The sequence below is a fragment of the Squalius cephalus genome (assembly GCF_949319135.1).
Source record: "Squalius cephalus genome assembly, chromosome: 2".
Classification (NCBI taxonomy): domain Eukaryota; kingdom Metazoa; phylum Chordata; class Actinopteri; order Cypriniformes; family Leuciscidae; genus Squalius; species Squalius cephalus.
In genome coordinates, this window is record NC_137123.1 from 37,146,284 (window position 1) to 37,166,636 (window position 20,353).

Here is a 20,353-nt window from a genome sequence, read left to right on the forward strand (position 1 = left end):
TAACTACTAACAAAATATTTTTTTTACAAAAATAACACCACACAGGCATTAATAAACACCTAATGAATCAGACTGTCAAAAACTCAATTTCGACCAAAAGTGGAGATAGAACCTTATAATTCTAAGCTCACGAAATGTTAAACATTGAAAAAAATAAAGAGAAATTTTGGCTGTTCAAGATCAATAAAATGTTGTGCTTAATCAGAACATGCTTCTTTTTTGCTTATGTCCACAAATAATGTGTTATTGTTTTTGATGTACACGTGATTAAAACGTTTTATTGACGTTCAGGTCTGACTGGACCAATTTTGGACCTTTTTAGAACCTTTGTCAAGATATGTAGGCTAAACCTCAAGACTTGATTGTCTTTCACGATGTTACACAATAGGTGTGTGATTATTTTATATGCAGGCTTATACACTTAAATTATGCAGCAACACATTTAAACACATATGACGACGCATTTAGACGTCCAGGGACGCGCAGAAGAGACGTGGAATTCACGGCCAGAAAAGACGTGGAATTCACGGCCAGAAAAGACGTCGGTTCAACTTCCATTTTGGAACTATTTTTCAACCATGACGGGACGTCTCGGACGGACGTCTTTTCAACGGTCATTAACGTCCAAATGTTTGCTGGGTTTGAGCGCTGCTGATGACGCGATGAAGTGACGCTTGAGCGATCAAGTGTTCCAATAGGCTTGTTTGAGATAAGCAAAATCTGCGCAGAATCAATCACCGGTGATCAGCGCGAGATGCATGCCGGTTAGAAATGTGTCCGAGTGCAGTCCGCCTTGCTCTGATGTCATGCTGACGTATGTCAAAAAGCTCTCGCGACCGCAAGGCAGACGTGTCGGATTCTGCAGTCGCGCGCAGTTGCTCTCCACCGACTGCGCTGATCAAAAGCATGATGGGAAACGACTTACTGACGACACAGCTTAATGTTCATTGGTTTAAACAACCGTGATGTATTGTTCTCTTTTAAAATGTTTGATTTTAAAACTCTGATATCATGTTTTATGTGTACGTTATGTGTGAATATTCCCAAACTATCTAACAGTGCGATCTCTATGGGTTATGCAATGTAATTTTTATTTAAAAAAAAACAACAACAACAACAACAAAACAAAAAACACATAGGCTATGTCTGTATTAAGGAAAAAAAGATTGATAAACATGTATTTGGAATGGAATTAAATAAGTAGGCTACTTTGGGTGTCTTGTTCATTATATTTATTTTCATATAAAAGCAAGAATTTAAATTCCATCCAGTTTATTAGCAACACTGTGCACGAGCGTGAATCCCGTGAATCCCGCGATATCCATCTTTGATCTCACAGGTGTCAGATCCACTGCGAGAAGAGAGAACTGTCCGGCTTGCCTGTGCTTTTTTCACTCCTCCTCTCACTGCAGCCGCCTACTCTCGCATACATTTCAGGCGAGGCAAGGCGCATCTCAAACAAGCCTAATGATTCCTCCGTCCTCGCATCTTTTCCTTGCAGCCTTCCCTCGCATCCTACAGGGGGCGGAGCTGAGACGCGAGGAAAGGAAACGAGGATGCACAAATAAGAAATGAGAAGCACCCATACTCTGCTACCATACATATTTTTTCCGAAATAAGGTCCCATGAGCCGGAAGCGGAGGTGAGGGACTTACCCCCAATTTCCACCAACTGCGGAACGGCTGCGGAACCGCTCCGGAACGGCGGCGGAGTCAATAGTTTCCATTAAAGTCAATGTGTGTATTTTCACTGACTGCGGAACGGCTGCGTTCCGACTCCGGCGATCCGGAGCAGATACGCAGAGCTTCTATTTTTGCCGGATGCCGGAGAGCTCCGCAGCACTACAGGGCAGAGTGCGCAGGACAGGAAGTCGAGCAAAAAATAGAACAAAACAAAACAAAATAAAAGATCCAGTTAATTTTCAAAATAAAATACACCGTGATCATGGCGGATCATATTCCCTACACTACACCTTGAAAACGTCATAATATACCATTCGTCATAACGTTCTGTTTATAGAAACTACATATCGCGCGATCATACGTGAATTAGCGAGATCTCGTGGGTCCTCGTGACTTCAGCTGTCAGTCATGGCCGCAGCCATTCCGCAACAACTCCGGACCTGGTGGGTATTGAAAGACAGCGGAGCACGGAGCCGACACGCAGCGGAGCCGATCCGCAGCCGTTCCGCAGTTGGTGGAAATCCGGGGTTAGGCTCCCAACAATAATGCACTCCACACTCCTCTCCAGTAGGTGGCGGGAATGCACAATTTAAGTTGGTCTGCCAACCGCTAAAAGAAGAATTGGCTTACCATGCCCCATGCACGTGGTCGACGTAATCGAGTTGTTATGCGATAGCCTGCCGTGTGCCATCTCCTTTACTGCTCATGTTGGGACGGTATGAGTGGTGAGAAGTACAGCTAAACTATGCTGCCATTTTAATACATAATACGTTAATTAATTATATTATGCATGTTGTTGTTTAAAGAGTACTCCTGCTCCTTTCTTCAAAATTACTAAGTAACTCACTTAATTTTACATGTGTTATCGCTAAATTATTCTCTTCCTGTCCACTGCTGCATATGAGTACATGCATGTATACATGTATGTTTACTCGTAATTTAAATAAACCTTTCTCTCCTACAGGTACATAAATAGATTCCATTTACTAGTCGCCTCTTCATAATGGTAGGTCTTACACTTCTCTGTAATTTAGTATCTTGCACTTTATAAGGTTTCATTTGTTATTAATTAACTTTATTAGTTAACATGAACTAACAATGAACAATATTTATAGTACAGCATTTATTAATCTTAGTTAATGTTAATCTCAGCATTTACTAACTCATTATGAAAAGTTGGATCTGTTAATATTAGATAATGCACCGTGAATTAACATGAATGTTTAATTAACATTCACGAAGGTAAATGCTGCACAAATATATTGTTTATTGTTAGTTCAGGTTAGTTAATGCATTAACTAATTTTACCAAATAAGAACTTATTGTAAAATGTTTCCAAATGTCATCAATAATTATTTGATAAATATGATATTCTAAATTTAACACAGAGTGATAATTCTAAGCACTCTATACTACTCATAAGACATTAACAGCATTTGTTATGTTACAGGCCAGTCAGGGTGATGTAGAGGTGTGGTTTGCCCATCCAGTTTATGCCCGTTATTGGCAGCACTACCAGCAGGCCATGAACTGGCGGCAGAGGCACAAGCAGGCATACAGGAAAGCTTTGGAGGTTGGCCACTTACAGGCACTGTATTCCATGTGCCCCTCTACCATGCAGCGTTACTCAGATTGGCATGCAGATAAGAGCTGGAAGAACAATCACAGAGACAGAACGACAGGTAGAGAAGAAAAAAGGGAGAATGAGGCCACCGTTTCAGACAGTGAGATGGAGGAGAGTTCAGATGAGAGCCAGATTGAGTGTGACGTCAGCAACATGGACATCTCAGAAGAGCTGCGACAATACTTTGCCCAGACAGAGCGACACAAGCAGGAACTCAGTAAGTGTTTAACAGCATATGTGGAAACTTTTATTAAAACTGATCTATGCATTTAGCCTAGTTTTTCTGTTTTGTGCTGATTCAGCTTTATTTTATTTTTATTTTGCTTCATTCTGGAACATGGCGATCATATGAGTTCTCTCTTTTGAGCTACTTTATTGAATAATAATAATAATAATTTATGTTTATATGGTGTCTTTCAGGACCTCAAGGTTATTTTAAATAATTTTTCCTTTATTTACCAAGGTTGAAAACTCATTGAGAAAAAAAAAATCCCGTACAAGAGTGACCTGGGCTACATTTCTCAACCAAAAGCATTGTGGGCTAAGTTTATCGTAGAGACCATTGGTGCCAATAATTCTACGATCTACTAAGGCTTATAATGCTTTTGGGAAATGCAGCTCTGGTCAAGAAGGCAGCAACAATTTACCTGGGGTTAAAACAGAGATTTTTAAAAGTACAGTAAATTCATTTAGTGACTGGAACATGGACAACTTTAAAATATTTAGCAGATTATTCCAAGCAACAGAAGTGTTGATTAAAATCTTTATTTCTCACACTCTGTTCAGACCTGAGGAACATTAGCTATATCAGGACATTTTGAGCGAAGGTTATAGTATACATTTGTATTGGATAAGCTGAGTGACAAATAAGGAGTTATACCACAGATGGACGCATGAAACTTCTCCGCATAGCCAGAGGTGGTCACTCAGCCTCGTCATATAACGTACAATGATGTGGTTTGATAACTACAACCAGTTATAAAACATAAAGCACTGTGAAAGACAGAGAAATTCATAATTCAAGCAAGCAAACAAACAAAAATGAGAAATAATATAATTACAAAAACCAAGACCGATATGAAATGAGAATCAGGACAGAGTTAGGTACAAACAATATTAGAAAAACAGACTGAAGATACAGACAACCCAAAGTCTTCTCTTCTCAAATTTCATTTGCTTAGATTATTCTGAGGAACTGATGGATGAGAGCTTGAGAGGAGCCAGGCTCATTATCCCAGAATGTTCCCACTGCCATGCAGTCTCTGTACACTGGCCATCTGTTTTACACATTAAGCCTGCTTAAAGGAGAGATGCACCCTACTGATTCATTGCAAAATATTTGGAATTATTCATTGTTAAATACTGACCTGATATGGTATGTGATCTTATATTTAAAGTACTGGCTTGTTTGAACAGAATATGACAGTGATTCTAAATGCTAAATACAAATAATAAAAAACAACTGTGTATAGTGTATTTGAATGGCAAAGAAAGAGAGATTAAAAAAAAAAGTATCCTGAAGCAATTTTCTCATCAGCATTCTGTCAGCTCCCTTAAATTGATTTCCAGGACATTTTTACCATAATGTAATACAATCAGAATCATTTTCACCTATATATTTTTGGTGGGTGAAGTTTTGGTGCTTATTTATTGATATAATAATATTTTATTCATGTGTTTTGAGGAATGAGCATAATAGCTTATCAATGAGGTCTGAAATTGTTCTAAAGCAGGAGGCTGGGGACCACATGCCTGCAAACTTCAAAGGGGGACCTAATAAGTGAATTAAATAAATTAAAGTGCCCCTATTTATGCTATTTTAAAGTTTCCTAATGTTGTTTTGGAGTCTACTACAACAGGTTTACATGCATCAAAGGTCTCATTTTCTCATAAAAAACATTTGCACATCACCACATTTTCAGTGATTCTCAAACGACTCGTCAGATGAATCAATCTCTTTAAATCCCTCCTTTCCGTGAGCTACTCTGCTCTGATTGGCCAGACAGCGCAGTCTGTTGTGATTGTTCTACCGGGTACAGCGCGTGTGTCAAACAAAAATGGCCATTACCATAAAAGTTTAGGTCAGCTCTGTGTATCCTGAGGCTTCCTACACTGTAAAATTAACACTGTAACGAACAATGACGTCGATTTTACCATATCAATCTGAGTGCGAGTCCGATGATGAAACATTGGAAGAACTATTCATTCAGCCCGAACCTCCATCGCAAGGACAACTCGAGCAGGACGCTTCTCTGTGACGCGCTACTCAGTTTGAGGTACATTATGAGATGTTGGAACTGTAATTCCTCACCATAAGCATTAACAGAAGTGCATGTCCATCAACAAACCAATTATTTTACTTGTACTTATTTATTTACAGAGTATTTTTATAATTTATTGCAGTGAACATGCGGAAACTGTATTAAAACCAGTGCATGCATTAGCCGAGCTCTAGCGTGAATGACTGATGTAACATGTTGGTACATGGAATGTTGGTAAAACAAATCTTGCTCCATGCTTAATCTTTCCTCAAAGTAGTGAGAACGACAGACGATCTGCATTAATATACACAGTTTTAGGTAATAGTGGTCCACAACTGATCAGCAGAAGTATTTCAGTAAGACAGTAATAATGTCAGTTAGCAAGGGAGACCTACACAATATAAAACTCAAAACAAAGTATTTTGAACATCTTTCAAGAGCAAGCGGTGTGCAAATCCTGCATTGAACATCGAGATTTGAGAAATCGTCGTCAGTAAAATAAAGGGAACACAGCAAAAGTGTAGGATTATACTGCTGTGGTATTGTGGTAAAGATGAATTTTAACCACTGATTCTTCACATGCTCGTCCTTGGGCAGTGAATAAAAAACTGGCTTTACCTTCACATTGTAGAGCACAGCTTCTCCTCAACATGATACTGTCAAGTATCCACAGAAATCAGCTGACGGTTTGAGGGCGTTCAAGTTTTCCCTGGTGTCTGCACGCGCAATAAGTGGGCGTACAATATGCTAATGTTTCATCTTGATGTCTCAACGAAACGGCTTATGACTCGTTTGAAAAACCATTCATTTAATTGACTCAGAGTCGACTCTTACTTTTGAAAGACAATAACTATATACGGTGCACTTTCAGATTTAAAACTTTGCAGTATGTTTTCATTCACTTATTAGAGATATGTTACACACTACATGAAAGGTCATTTTCAAAAATCCATAATGGGGCACTTTAAAATAATTTAGTACATAGAGGTTCTTCTTCATAAGTTTTAGTGTTTGATTTTTGGGGAGTTTTTATTTACTTGAACATTCACTAATGTCAGGGGTTAAGCCTTAAGTGATGTTCCTACAGTCGTCATGACAATTCTTCTTTCTCTGCTATGTAGAGAAACAACAGCAGATGGAGGCAGAGCAGCAGGACTCTTATGCACTGGCAGACCAAGACTTACACAGAGTTTCCTGGCGCAGCAGCCTGCCTCCTTCAGAGCGTCCGGGAGAGAGGAGGACTGCAGAAATGAAGAAGCTGTATGGTAAAGATGCAGCAAAAATTCAGGGGATGGAAACAGCCATGCAGCTCACCTTTGATCGCAACTGTGACAAAAAACAGCCCAAGTACTGGCCTGTTATACCACTAAACCTGTAAGGTGATCAGACCTCCATCATAGCCTGACACAACTTTACAGGATGATGAACCTGTTTTCTGAACTGATCAGAGATTGTTTGGATTCTGTTGTACTGACAGAACTGAAGTGTTGTAACGAATCAGCATCTTTGAGGACCTTTCTCATTTATAACACAAACACTTGCTAGGTCCTTACAGACAGATATAGCACTTCGAGAGTACATTTAATAAATATGCAATTGAAGACTTGAACAGTAAAAGCCTCTGACTTTAATAAAGCATTATCCTCCCCAGTTACACTCACTTTCTTTTGAGGTATCTGTACATTTGTCTATAGTGGTATCCACAGACAACACGGTTCTATTATTATTTTTTATTTTTTTTAAGTTTCTTATATACCTAAACGACGGAGACACTGCTTAGGTTTCAGTGTTGTTCTTCTCATGTAGTCATTTCTCCCTAACTAGGTCATTGCCTCCCCCACAGTCTTTGGTTAATGTGTTTTGTCTGTCTCTTCTTTTTGCATCTCACATGAGCACTTGAGAGAGTGCTTGCTGGCTAGTTCTCTGGTGCAGTTTTTACATGCAGATTTCTCTTTTTTAATGCAAAGATATCATTGTTTAATGAGATTTGATTGCTTAATAAATGTATTGCAGATTTACTTGTGTGGGTGTGGCAGTGTGTATGGTGTATTTAATGATGATACTCTTGGATTGGAGTTCTTCAAATGGAAAGAAAACAACAGCTCTTTTGTCCATTTACACTTGTTTTTAAGATCCACCTCAGGAGATTAAATAAAAACGGAAAGCTGTTTTAGCTGTCTCCTGTCACTGCCTTTGAATAGATTTTAGGGAAGGATCCTCTCTGATTTTGTGGCTACAAACATCACGTGCAAGTAAAAAAAAAAAAGTTCCTTCCAAATTTGATTAAAACAATAAATTAAAATGTTACTTTTTTCAGTGAGGTTGAGGTTTTGCTCATTATTTTGATCAAGAACTTACATTAACTGTACTTCACTTAATGCTAATCATTAGTAAAGAACTTAACCTAAAGAAGTAACTTATAATTTATCCAAAAACAGTGTTGGGTGTAATTCATTACCAAGTAATAATTTAATGTAATTGAATTACTTTTCCCTTGAAAAAGTAAAGTAAGTGAGTAAAGTAATGCAATACTTTTTAAAGAGAGTAATTAGTACAGTAATCTAAATACTCAGTTGAAGATGTAATTACTAGCTAGTAGCTAATTAATTACTTTTTTTTTTGAGTAACTTACCCAACACTGGTCAAGAACTAACTAATTGGTTTCTTATTGTCAAAAAAGAAAAGAAAAGAAAGAAAAGCTAATGACAAACGTGACACTCCAAATTTGCTATTAAAAATGAAAAGTGCTTTTAAAAAAGAACTCCCATATGTAGTTTGCAAAAGTGTAGACATTTTCTCCACAGGCATCAGGATCTGAGAAATTTGGAGCTTCTCTGTTTGCCGTGCTGGCATAATGCCAAATGGCAAAAACTGAATAGAGTTCCCCAGCCTGCCTTCTGGTTGCCATGGTGTTTTTTTCTGAGCATCCGGCAATTAAATATTCTGTTGTACTCCTTGAACTCTCCACCCAAGTTCAGAATCAAAGTTTACGACAACATGAAATGCTAAAAATTGCGCTTGTTTATTGTGTAGGCTATATAATATACATTTTCTTTTTTAATAAAAAGCAAACAAAAACAATACATCGTTTTCTCTTCATTGTCCTTTCAATGTGCAACTGTAGTAAAGTAATTTCAGTTTATGCAGTGTGTAAGCACTGCAGTAGTATCATCCTGGGTTTATCACTCAAATCATGTTTCTATGACTGATGTATGGTAGACTACTAGCAATACAAAGTTAATTTGTGCTGATGGAAAAAAAGTGGCCCCCTGCTAGTACCCCAAATAGTGACGTCACTGCAGCAATGGTCCCAAACTGGAACAACACATTTGTTCAGTTGTTCACCCCAAACACCCGCTGAACTTTTACTAATGCACCCCAAACGCAGAGAAAACAACATGGGTGAGTGAATGATGGTCAGTGCATTCTCCATACTTTCTTACATAAGCGTTTACTCCACTATAACGTTTCTTTCTATTCTGCTCGTTTTGAGACGCGTTTTGTTTTTTCTCCTCACACTACTGCGTGGTGTAAGTTGTAACATGTTATGTTTAATGAGTCAATGCAGTTAGTTTTCTACCCTGTTGTTGCGTTTAAATTAAATGTCTAATGTTACATTTTTCTTATTTGTTTTATGCGTTTAAAAGCCATTTTGGGGGTCTTCTTACAGATTGTCTTACATTAAATGACAACAGATATTTGTTTGCCCATTGTGTTTGCTTTACAGGTATACAATTATAGTTTTGTTTAATATCTAGTATTTCGTATTTGTTCATATTTTAATAATTATTTAGGCCTTGGTGGTTTTTGCTGAGTTTTGTTTTAGTTGAAGTAGACATATTTATAGTAATAATTTAACAAAGAGGATCAATAGAAAAACAATATTTATCTTGTCTTTTCAAATTCTGTTTTGTGAATTTCTGCATGCATCAAATCAGTTGGGGTGCTAATGAACTCTGCCATTAATGTGTGTGCTTGTTTATCCTGCTCTTATCCAGCATGCAAAATAGAGCTAATTCATGGGAAAGAATTCATTCTTTCATTTGTCCCAGCTGTGTCCTTGGAATGGTTGGTTATAAAGCACATTCTCTGCCAGCTGTCTGCATCTACGGAGACTGCTTCTTAATAGCTGTGCTTAACTGGTACATCTCTGCTGTATAAATTGGCCTCAAGAGAGTAATATTTAGTAATGTTTTGCATTCTTTGATAGAAGAATGTCATTCAAAGGAACAGGTTAGGAGAAAGTGCGAATTGTTTGAGTCAGAGCCCAAAGTCTCTCTCTCTCTCTCTCTCTCTCTCTCTCTCTCTCTCTCTCTCTCTCTCTCTCTGACCCAATCCCAATTCTATTTCATTCCCCTTTGGCCAAATGTAGGCATACAACATTAATTGAATTTATCTTTTAATCATATGAAATGAAACACATTTTTTTCTCAAACAAAGTGCTGCACAACAGAGCTTTACTCTGAAAAAAATTAAAGCGTGTAAGAAAAATTGTGATTATTCCTTAAAAAATGAAGTTTTAATAATAACTTATTATTATTATTATTATTATTAGTTTTAGTATTATTATTACATTGAGACGTTGCTAAATTCTACTACAACTGTAATATATTTCTGTCACAATTTCCGAACTTTTAATTTGACAGGTTGCCGTGAAGACCTTTGTTTCCGTATGTTTATAGGGGCTTTCGCGCCGCGTAGTTCTAGGAACTTAGTTCTAGGAACTAGCCACCAGGGTGGTTTCCCGAGAACTAATGTTTCCCTTAGAAACATTTTCCTGGTTGCATTCGCACCACCAGTAGGAACTCTGAAGTGACGTAAGCCGCGCTTGTTGTTGTGACTTTTATTTTGACGGCACTGAGAACACCAAAGTCTGAGCACACAGTTCTCGCATTCTCTGTGTTAGTTTACGTTATTAGATAGAACTGTTAGAAAGACAGTATATGAAAAGGTATTAGCGTATACCATGTGGTTGATGTCCAGTGTTGCTAGCTGAGCAGAAATACATAATCATGTTTGGCTTGGTCCCCTCAAAGTCACGTTGGATTTTCTGCTTGGTGTAAAGGTTAAGAGGCCCATCTATCACTGTTTTCCATGTTCGTAGAGTTCGTTTCTGGAGGAAATATATAGGCTATAATCTGTGTGTTTACACAGCTTTTTTTTTTAAATGGCGGGTGCTGGTGTTTCTCGTGTGTTCGGCCAATCAGCATACTAATGTCACTGGTAGTTCCTATAGTGCTTGTTTAGACCCTACTCTGAAGTAAGAGCTAAATTAGTTCCTCCAAATGGAGTTACTAGAACTAAAATCGTTCCTAGTTCCTGCGGTGCGAACATGCCAAAATCCGGGTACTTCTGCCAATAGTTCTAAGAACTATGAATAGGTTCCTCCTGTGCGAAAGTCCCTTATGATATGATGATGGTTTTTCTTAAATGAAAGTGTAAAATGCTGATGAACTTCAGTGACTCAGCGCGGCTCTGGAGATGAAGTTCATGCATTCATGTTCTCATATAGTGAGGCGGCAGAGACCGAAAACACAGCGAGCGTGCTTCATTGTGTGTGTGGTAAATGAAACCGTTCATTCACACAGAGACGTGCAGAACATGCAGGATTCATATTTAAATAGTCTTTTTGCGGATTAATTTTCACACATACTAGTCTATATCGTGATTTGATTTAAGTGTACTGACCTGATTTTTATTAATTCATCAAACATTGAGAAATTCCGTTAAATTCCGCGTTATACAGTAAATTCGGTTTTAATGACTGGATTCTGTGATTCCGTCAGTGTTTTCTGCATCGCAGAAATCATAGGGCCCTAGTTGTTGCTGCTGTAGCTGGTGTTTCTCATAACCCTTCGTTTGAAGTGGGGTCCAGAAAAATCTTCGTTTGAAGGGCTATCTGGAGATCTGTGTGTCATTTGTTTGGGATGGGAGCACACACGGTCAGCCCTCAAGGGGGCTGGCTGTACTCACTGTGATAATTTCACAGTGAAGAAGCTCGGTTCCCACCTGGCTCTCTTTAGGGTGTTTTGAGTTCGGCCGCCTCTTCCCCAACACCCGCGTATTAGGAGTTACTGAATGTTATGATTTGCGGCTCCACCAGACTAAATCTAAACTGGTCAGTGGTAAAACAGGAACACACTCCGGGCAGGCTAGATGAGCGGTTCCATAGGGGTGATAAATATTCACCTCCTGCAAGCTTTTCATTTTTCCCAGAACTCCACGATGAGGTGTTGAGGTCTTGGGGGAAACCGTTTTCTGCCTGTGCTTTTTTACCTCTCATCTCCCGCTTTGCCCTCAAAACCCTTCCAATTTACATCTAAGCTTGAGGGCAAAGCATACGCGGTGGCGGGCTCTGCAGACCAAGCCGATCTTTTGAAGGATGCTGACCATGAGGGGGGGTATAGTTCCAGATGTAGTCCTGGGGCTCTGCCATACCACCGACCTTGCCACCAGGCCAGCGTCATCGGCTGTCGGAGGTAAAGGAGAAGGAAAGATCGTTTCGCTTAGATGCCCCGAATTCACCTTCCGTCGAGATGGTGGTTTATGGGCAATACTGCTGTTTGCGTCCCACTTCATCATCTGTTGTCTCTCCAATATCGTAAATACGAAGGTAGAAGCAAAATACTCTTTCTTGTATTAACACATTTATGATTTAAAGTCCCTGTAAAGTCAAAATTAAGTATGTGTTCTGAGTTTGTCACACCACAGAAAAATGTGTTATTAGCCACCCAGCCAAATTTGAATGATAAAAAAAGCCGGCAAGTACATAAAATAAGCGATCAAAATCTTGAAAAAATGAGCAGTAGTCTCTGCTCTCAAACGCTGGGGGCGTGTCCGCTGGCTGCGCTGAAACAACGCCCACTAGCGGGAAAGCTGCCGTCACCACACTCAACTGTCACAGCTACAGCCGGAATGGATGCTCCTAGCAGCTTAATTTGTTTTACAAAGCCATACATGTTCGAGCCTGGACTACCTACTATAATTATAACATAAGCACACAAGGCAACTTACACTCATTGGTGGGCACGCACTGCCGACGATGGCACCAGTTGTCGGCGCGACGGGAGGATGAACGCCGAGGCGGGAGATAGTCGGTTCGGCCACATTCACCAGTAACAGCGGATTATCAGTGAATGAATCCCAGTTGTCTCCGACGAAAGTTTATAAAACTATCCCGTGTAAAATGATCACTACAGAGGCGGGTTTTGGCGGTGATCCTCAGCTCTCCATCAAGGTGGCTCTTCACAAAATTAATCCACGTCTTGTTGATATGATAGTTTTTCGGAAATTTAATTAAGGACACCGATCTGTTTTGTACGTGATCGCATCCAGGTAATACGCATTTCCGTGACGAAGGCATAGCTAGCTAGCAAACTGTAGGATGTAGTAGTAACTAATAGTACTGACAGTAACTCGCGATCGGCAAACTGATGTGAATGGGCTCCAGTGCGTCATCAAGTAGGGGCGTGTCCAGGAGCTCAGGGGCTCCAGTGCGTCATCAAGTAGGGGCGTGTCCAGGAGCTCAGGGGCTCCAGTGCGTCATCGAGCCCCCGTTTTAGCCCCGCCCAAAAAATCCGAAACACAGCAACGGTGAAAAACTGTTTAACGGTCTAACTCCACAAATCAGTACTTCACAGTTCACAGTCTTTGTAATATGATTTAGCAATACATTTCTAACATTTATAATGTGTTTAGAATTTTTTTTTAGAATTGCCTTTACAGGGACTTTAAGTGCGAACATGAGGAAGATGGGCAATTCCGTCTCTCGTGTCGCACTTCCTCATCGGTCGCCATTCTAATACTGTATGTTTGCTATGGTAGTCAGACTATATTGCAATATACTATGTATACTATATATACTATATTGCCAAAAGTTTTGGGACGTCTGCTTTAACATGTACATGAACTTTAATGACATCCCATTCCTGATCCGTAGGGTTTAATATGGAGTTGGCCCACCCTTTGCAGCTATAACAGCTTCAACTCTTCTGGGAAGGCTTTCCACAAGGTTTAGGAGTGTGTTTATGGGAATGTTTGACCATTCTTCTAGAAGCGCATTTGTGAGGTCAGGCACTGATGTTGGACGAGAAGCCTCCGCTCTAATTCATCCCAAAGGGGTTCTATCGGGTTGAGGTCAGGACTCTGTGCAGGCCAGTCGAGTTTCTCCAAACCAAAATCGCTCATCCATGTCTTTATGGACCTTGCTTTGTGCACTGGTGCGCAGTCATGTTGGAACAGGAAGGGGCCATCCCCATACTGTTCCCAGAAGGTTGGGAGCATGAAATTGTCCAAAATGTCTTGGTATGCTGAAGCATTAAGAGTTCCTTTCACTGGAACTAAGGGGGCCAAACCCAACCCCTGAAAAACAACCCCACACCATAACCCCCCCTCCACTAAACTTTAAACTTGGCACAATGCAGTCAGGCAAGTACCGTTCTCCTGGCAACCGCCAAACCCAGACTCATCCATCGGATTGCCAGACAGAAAAGTGTGATTCGTCACTCCAGAGAATACATCTCCACTGCCCTAGAGTCCAGTGGTGGCGTGCTTTACACCACTGCATCCGACACTTTGCATTGCACTTGGTGATGTAAGGCTTGGATGCAGCTGTTCGGCCATGGAAACCCATTCCATGAAGCTGTCTACGCATTGTTCTTGAGCTAATCTGAAGGCCACATGAAGTTTGGAGGTCTGTAGCTATTGACTCTGAAGAAAGTTGGCGACTTCTGGGCACTGTGCGCTTCAGCATGTGCTGACCCCGCTCTGGGATTTTACATGGCCTACCACTTCGTGGCTGAGTTGCTGTTGTTCCCAATTGCTTCCACTTTGTTATAATACCACTAACAGTTGAACGTGGAATATTTAGTAGTGAGGACATTTCACAAATGGACTTATTGCAAAGGTGGCAACTTATCACGGTACCACGCTTGAATTCACTGAGCTCCTGAGAGCGACCCATTCTTTCACAAATGTTTGTAGAAGCAGTTTGCCTAGGTGCTTGATTTTAAACAACTGTGGCCATGGAAGTGATTGGAACACCTGAATTCAATGATTTGGAGGGGTGTCCCAATAATGTTGGCAATATAGTGTAGTTGAAGAAGATGGGCAATGCTGCGTGTTTTCGTCCCACTTCATCAGGTGTTGTCTCCCTAATATCGAGAATACGAAGTAGTAATATGCTCTTTCTGTATTCATATATGGAGGAGATACAAGTGCAGTTAAGGACAATGGGTGTTACAATGTTCACAAATAAAAAGGATGAAGGTCAGAGAGTTCTGAGTGTCTTTATTTGTTTCTCTCTCAAAACAAAACAAAAGCAAACCAAAATAGTACTCCTACGCGTTCAACACAACACAGTCCTTTTAAGCAACATAAAATATGTCCTTAGGGTTTCCTCCATTCTGAGGACTGCAGGCTCTATTTATCCCTTCTCTCCGCCATTTACTGGAATTAGAAACAGCTGTTAATCAATTGCACTTGACCCACTTCTCACCGCTCATCTTTGCACTCTTCTCAACCACGCCCCCCTCGCATCAATGGGCAATACCGTGTTTAAGATGGTATGCTCGGCGAGACTCGCATACAATCGATAGGTAGACTCAAAGGAGGATGATGGGCAATACCGCTTCTCACATCTCACTCCTTCATCGGTTGCCGTTCTATTGTTGTAGGCTTGTTGCCGAATTTGCATATTGCTAATAGGTCAGTGTAGATGAAGATGGGCAATATTGCTTCTCACGTCCCACTTCTTCATCAATTGCCTCTTTAGTATTTTGGATAGGATATTTGCCCTTGAACTAGAATCACATTTATCTGAATCCAGGGGAACAATACCGTATTTATACTGCACTTTCCTTATGAGGAGAAGGGGAGTCTCTAGCCGACGCCCCCTACATGAAAGTTCAAGGGTTGCATTATTGTGCTTCCCCTGTCAGGGTGGTAAAAGAGCAGGAATCAGTTGCAGGAATAACAGTATATTATTGAATGACAAGAGCACACAAAAACACAGGGAGGAATAGTGAATCCACAGTCAGAAGGGGGGACAGGGATGATTCCGGCCAGGTACGAGGGAGTGCTACGTCAGCCCAACAGGGGGCGTAAAGGATATCCAGAGCAAACAGCAGAGCAGATCCAAACAGCGACAATGGTGAGTGGAGGTAGAAATGAGTACAGTCCAAGGACAATGAGATATGCAAATTCACAGATGAACATCTGGTGATGTAATTTCACGATGACAGGGGAGGGAGAGATAGTAAACCTGGTGAGTGGAGTTAGGGATCTGGCAGTGGTATCAGAAATTAGTGGTGGGACTGTTGATACCGGGGCTCCGATGATTTTTTCAAAGCACTATTGTATCAAACACTGTACTGATGCTTGAATCGAAATGACAGTACCACATGATTGATTGACGTTTGAAGCTTCGAACGTCATGCAGTATCGGAAGGTTGGAACAGCTGGTTTGAAAAAAATTGGCGCTTCGCAACCCCATCTGATGCATTAAAAGGGAAATGATTATTGAGGAGGCATTATTTATTTAACACTAGAACTACCGGAATTCCATAACTACTAGAACGGCCATAGCGGTCATTCTGACCGTTCATACTTTGACGTTCATATGGCCGTACTGAACGTCATTTTCGTCATGTAATATCTATTGTACATGTTAACCTTCTCTTTTCCAATGAAGCTTTTAATTCCTGTCGTCATAGCCCTTAAAACAAGCACAAAAGAAAGATTGCCCCGACAGGTGCTGCCTCTATTTGAGGAACATTTTGCATCAAAATACTATTTTTTTTCACCGCACTCACCACGTGAATAGACACGCACAAAAGTTAGGAAACGTCAAAGCTTCATACAGTTAGTACAGCCCTGTTTGTAAATAAGTTCAATAATCAATACAAAATCTAAAAATAAATGGATCTACAATGATAGGTAATGATAAACAGGACACACAATTTTAATTCAAATGAATGTGAAAATGTACACACAAACAGGCTAAGAAAAAAAACATGAACATTAGCTAAACAAGAAAACGAACTGCTTCAGAACGATTAGTTTCAGTGAACAAAAAATATTAACGAACAAAATCAGGTTAACTGCCCATTTGAACGGCGCAAACATACCGCATCATTGACGCTTACGCACATTCCACACAGGTAAACACCGCCTTTCGCGTGCAGCTCCCACACACGTTGTGACATTTGATACATCTCCTTGGTTTTATTTTGTTTGCAGTTCCTCCAGTTGTATGGCTTTTGATTCCATGTGGTCGGAGTGAAGTTCGCTCGCCAGTCGTATGATGAAGTCCCTCTGCGAAACTTGCAATGTAGCAGACTTATGATATCTATAACGCGTGCGGTCAAAATGACCGTTATGGTAGTTCTAGGTAGAAATAGTCAGAACTGTTGTGTGTTTTATGATTTTAATAAAATAACAGTGTCAGAATAAAATATAGCTGCGAGCAGCGATTGCGGGCCCAAGCTGGTGGCACCGCCACCCAGAACAGAGTGAACGTTTTTCAGTTAATTCCTACTTCCATAGGAATTCATTTGAAATGCTCACGCAACCAATTTCAATGTCAGTGCGGACGAACATATTTTACTTTCGTTTTTAAGTTGGCGATTCAAAAGCCCCCCGCGGTGTCACACGTTGATTAACTGGTGGTAAAATATTCTCACCGTCACATACCTAGTATATTTTTATATAGATACAATAGGCCTACCTGATTTTGAACACAAGAGGGCAGTATAGCCCTATGTATGACTTGACATTTATGGGACTAAATAGTACAATTACTATTTTTAAACTTATATAATAATTCTTAAATTTAAAAAAAAAAGAATAAAATTGGTTTAGTTGTGATATTTGTATACATTTATATAGAAATAAATGGTGTATAATTACATTTTTGAAGATATGAGGCTTTTAGTGTTTCCTTTTTGTACATTACTTTAATCCCTCGCCATAGCAAAACCGTTTGAGATATTCAATATCCGTTCACAATTTAGCATCTTTAATGTATTTTCATCATGTTGAAAAAGTTTGGTGTGAATAAAATAAACCACTTAGCAGGAGTGGGTAAAAATGCAGAGGCTGAATTTGCAAATAAATCCACATTCAAAACAAAAATATCTTACTTCCTGTTGGTCAGAGCTAATGACTGTAAATTAGAAAGTTGTCCGGCTCGATGAGACCAATATACTTACTGATTTTTGTAATTGTGGGTAAACCTAACCCCCCACTTTTGTCAAAAACATTTTGAAAGTGACACACTTCCTGCTACCAGTTGGTGGCGCTATAACTTTGACTCACAATAGTTACATCCATCTGATCGGCCTCTTACCACCAACACACTGCTGAAGTTCTATCAAGATCAGTTCATTTCTCGCCATAAATTCGTTTCCTCGCCACGACCAAACCGTTCGAGATATCAAAAATCCGTCTGCAATTTAGCATCCTCAATGTCTCGACTTCATGCACACCGAGTTTGGTTGCGATTTAATTAATTCTCTAGGAGGAGTGTTTCAAATTCCACAGCAAGCGTTCTCCAAACAACCCATAATAGCTGACTTCCTGTTGGGCTGGCATATAACTTAAAGTGTAAGTTGCAGGTTAACCACCACAGCCAATTAATGTGTAAATTAAAGTGCTCTATATGTAGATAATTAATTATTTCTGTCTTAAAATGCGTTAAAATAACATTTATTGGGGTTTCTTCAAAGGTAGCGTGTTTTTTTCAGTTACTGGGTGATGACGTCACAAGAGGAACTCGCAACCCATACTCTGCTAGATTCCTACTGTATTATGGCTATTTGGAGAACGACTGAGGATGTGGGAAACCATCAAATTCTTTATGGACCACAGCCCTACAATTTTTAACCGGTCAGGCGTGAGAGAGGGGAGCCATGGCACTCAAAGAGTTATTAATGCTTGGTGTGAGGAGAATTAGTGGAGGGTTGGCCAGGTGTCCTGGTGAGTAACGTTAGCTACGTTAGAGCTAGTCTAGCCTGGTGCAAACTTAACCCGGATAATATAACGGAACAAGCCTTTTCAAGTCTTTTCAAAATATTGCCGTCATGTAGAATAGCAAGGAGGGACAACGACTGAAGACATTATTTACTTACAGTAAGTCTGTCCAAATCAGAGCTGTAACGTTAGAGATGCACACACTGCACAGGCATCAATAGTCTCATCGACGCCTCAAACGTCATGTAATACCCTTCCTCAATCCACGCGTTATCAATTTCTCACGATTTAATTAGCGATGTTTATTGTCAGAAAAGAAAAAGAGAGATCCCCATCACTGTGTTTGTGTGGGCTATGCCACCCAGTTGAATCAGCAGTGGAGAGTATGTGCTGCCGTGAGGTGAACGCGTTTTGGAGTTTAGTGGAACAGCTCGACCTGCGACCGGCTGATCTGACGTGCCTGAACCCGTTTGTTTTGCGAATAGCTTATTCTCATTTCAGGCAGGATCACGGTCCCCTTGAAGTCAGCACACACGAGTATGTTTACAATGGAGTTATTTTATCCATATTTTTTTTATCAAATAAAACATACAACCAACTTTTCTGAAGTTATGTAAGGCATCTATAGCTGCTAGCGTACGGTGACTCTACTAGTGAGTTCCTCTTATGACGTCACGCCCCATCTAGTGGAAGGGAGCGGGAGCGGTTAAAACCACTGTTAAAAGTGCCAACTTTTCATATTATATCAGCATTTTGCTATAAAAAACAATGGTGGGCGGTTCTTATCTTTATGTTTAATAAACACAATGCATTATCTTCGTGAAAAATTTAACCTGCAACTTACACTTTAAGAGTGCGAAAGTTGTTCGGCCCGATGAGATCTATATGTGTACCGAGTTTCATATTAATTCATGCAAGCTAGTTTGATCTATGGACCAAGTTTTCAGACCCCATTCAAGGGGGCGCTGTTGCCACGCCCAGGTACCAGCTTCAGCCCGACCCTGAAGGCCGCAGGTTCTGACCTGTGTGCAAAGTTTCAAGAGTTTTCGAGCACGTTAAGGGCCCCAAAAGCCCCTGAAACCTTGAAAAACAATTAGAAAATCAAATCTCTCCTAACAGACAAATCCCCCACACCCCACACACACATACTGAGATACAGATACAGAGAGAGAGAGAGACTTCTCCAAAAAATCACATTGAAACCAAAATATCTCACTTCCTGTTGGTCAGACCTTATGACTATAAATTATAAAGTTGTCCGGCTTGATGAGAACAATATACATAACGATTTTTGTGACTCTACTTAAAACTAAGCCCCCATTTTTGACTAAAGGTGGCGCTACTGAGCCCCTCACCACACCCGTTTCTGAAACTTTGCACATGTCTACTGGCTAATAAATGTGATGTGTCTGTCGAGTTTCATCCAATTTCAAGTATGTTAAGAGTCTCAAAAGCATCTGAAAAGAGTATTAAAGTTTGATGCATTGCCACGGCAACAGTATCTAAGATATCATTAAACCTTTCACAGGTCTACATCTGCCGTGTGTCTACATTATACACATAAAGTTTGAAGCAAATCGGGTAAAAATAAGAGAGTGATTTCAAAGCATTTTGAAAGTGACACACTTCCTGCTGCCAGTTGGTGGCGCTATAACTTTGACTCACAATAGTCACATCCTTGTGTTCGGCCTCTTACAACTAATACACTTATAACTAATACAGTTATAACACACTTCCTGTGTCCCTTATTCGCCATAAATTCGTTTCCTCGCCACGGCCAAACCGTTCGAGATATCAAAAATCCGTCCGCAATTTAG

At 40.2% G+C, this 20,353-nt stretch overlaps 2 protein-coding genes across 4 annotated transcripts in view; both read left to right on the plus strand.

The window, feature by feature from the left end:
• The first annotated feature begins 1,912 nt into the window (after nt 1-1,912).
• On the plus strand, nt 1,913-7,102 carry gemin8 (gem (nuclear organelle) associated protein 8). 3 transcript variants are annotated; one of them, XM_079849955.1, is made up of 4 exons: nt 1,913-2,407; nt 2,647-2,688; nt 3,133-3,523; nt 6,689-7,102. In XM_079849955.1, the coding sequence occupies exons 2-4, from the start codon at nt 2,686-2,688 to the stop codon at nt 6,943-6,945; spliced, it is 651 nt and encodes a 216-aa protein (XP_079706081.1). In that variant the 5' UTR covers nt 1,913-2,407; nt 2,647-2,685; the 3' UTR covers nt 6,946-7,102. The 3 variants fall into 3 exon arrangements, with proteins under 3 accessions (XP_079706081.1, XP_079706082.1, XP_079706083.1); XM_079849956.1 differs by having other exon boundaries at nt 2,069-2,398; XM_079849957.1 differs by having other exon boundaries at nt 2,336-2,520.
• Nucleotides 7,103-8,906: 1,804 nt separating this feature from the next.
• Nucleotides 8,907-20,353, plus strand: part of gpm6ba (glycoprotein M6Ba) — a 297,792-nt gene continuing 286,345 nt past the window's right edge. The window contains exon 1 of the mRNA XM_079852202.1: nt 8,907-8,969. Coding sequence (XP_079708328.1) covers nt 8,939-8,969 — 31 coding nt within the window. The 5' untranslated portion in view covers nt 8,907-8,938. The remainder of the gene's footprint in view (nt 8,970-20,353) is intronic.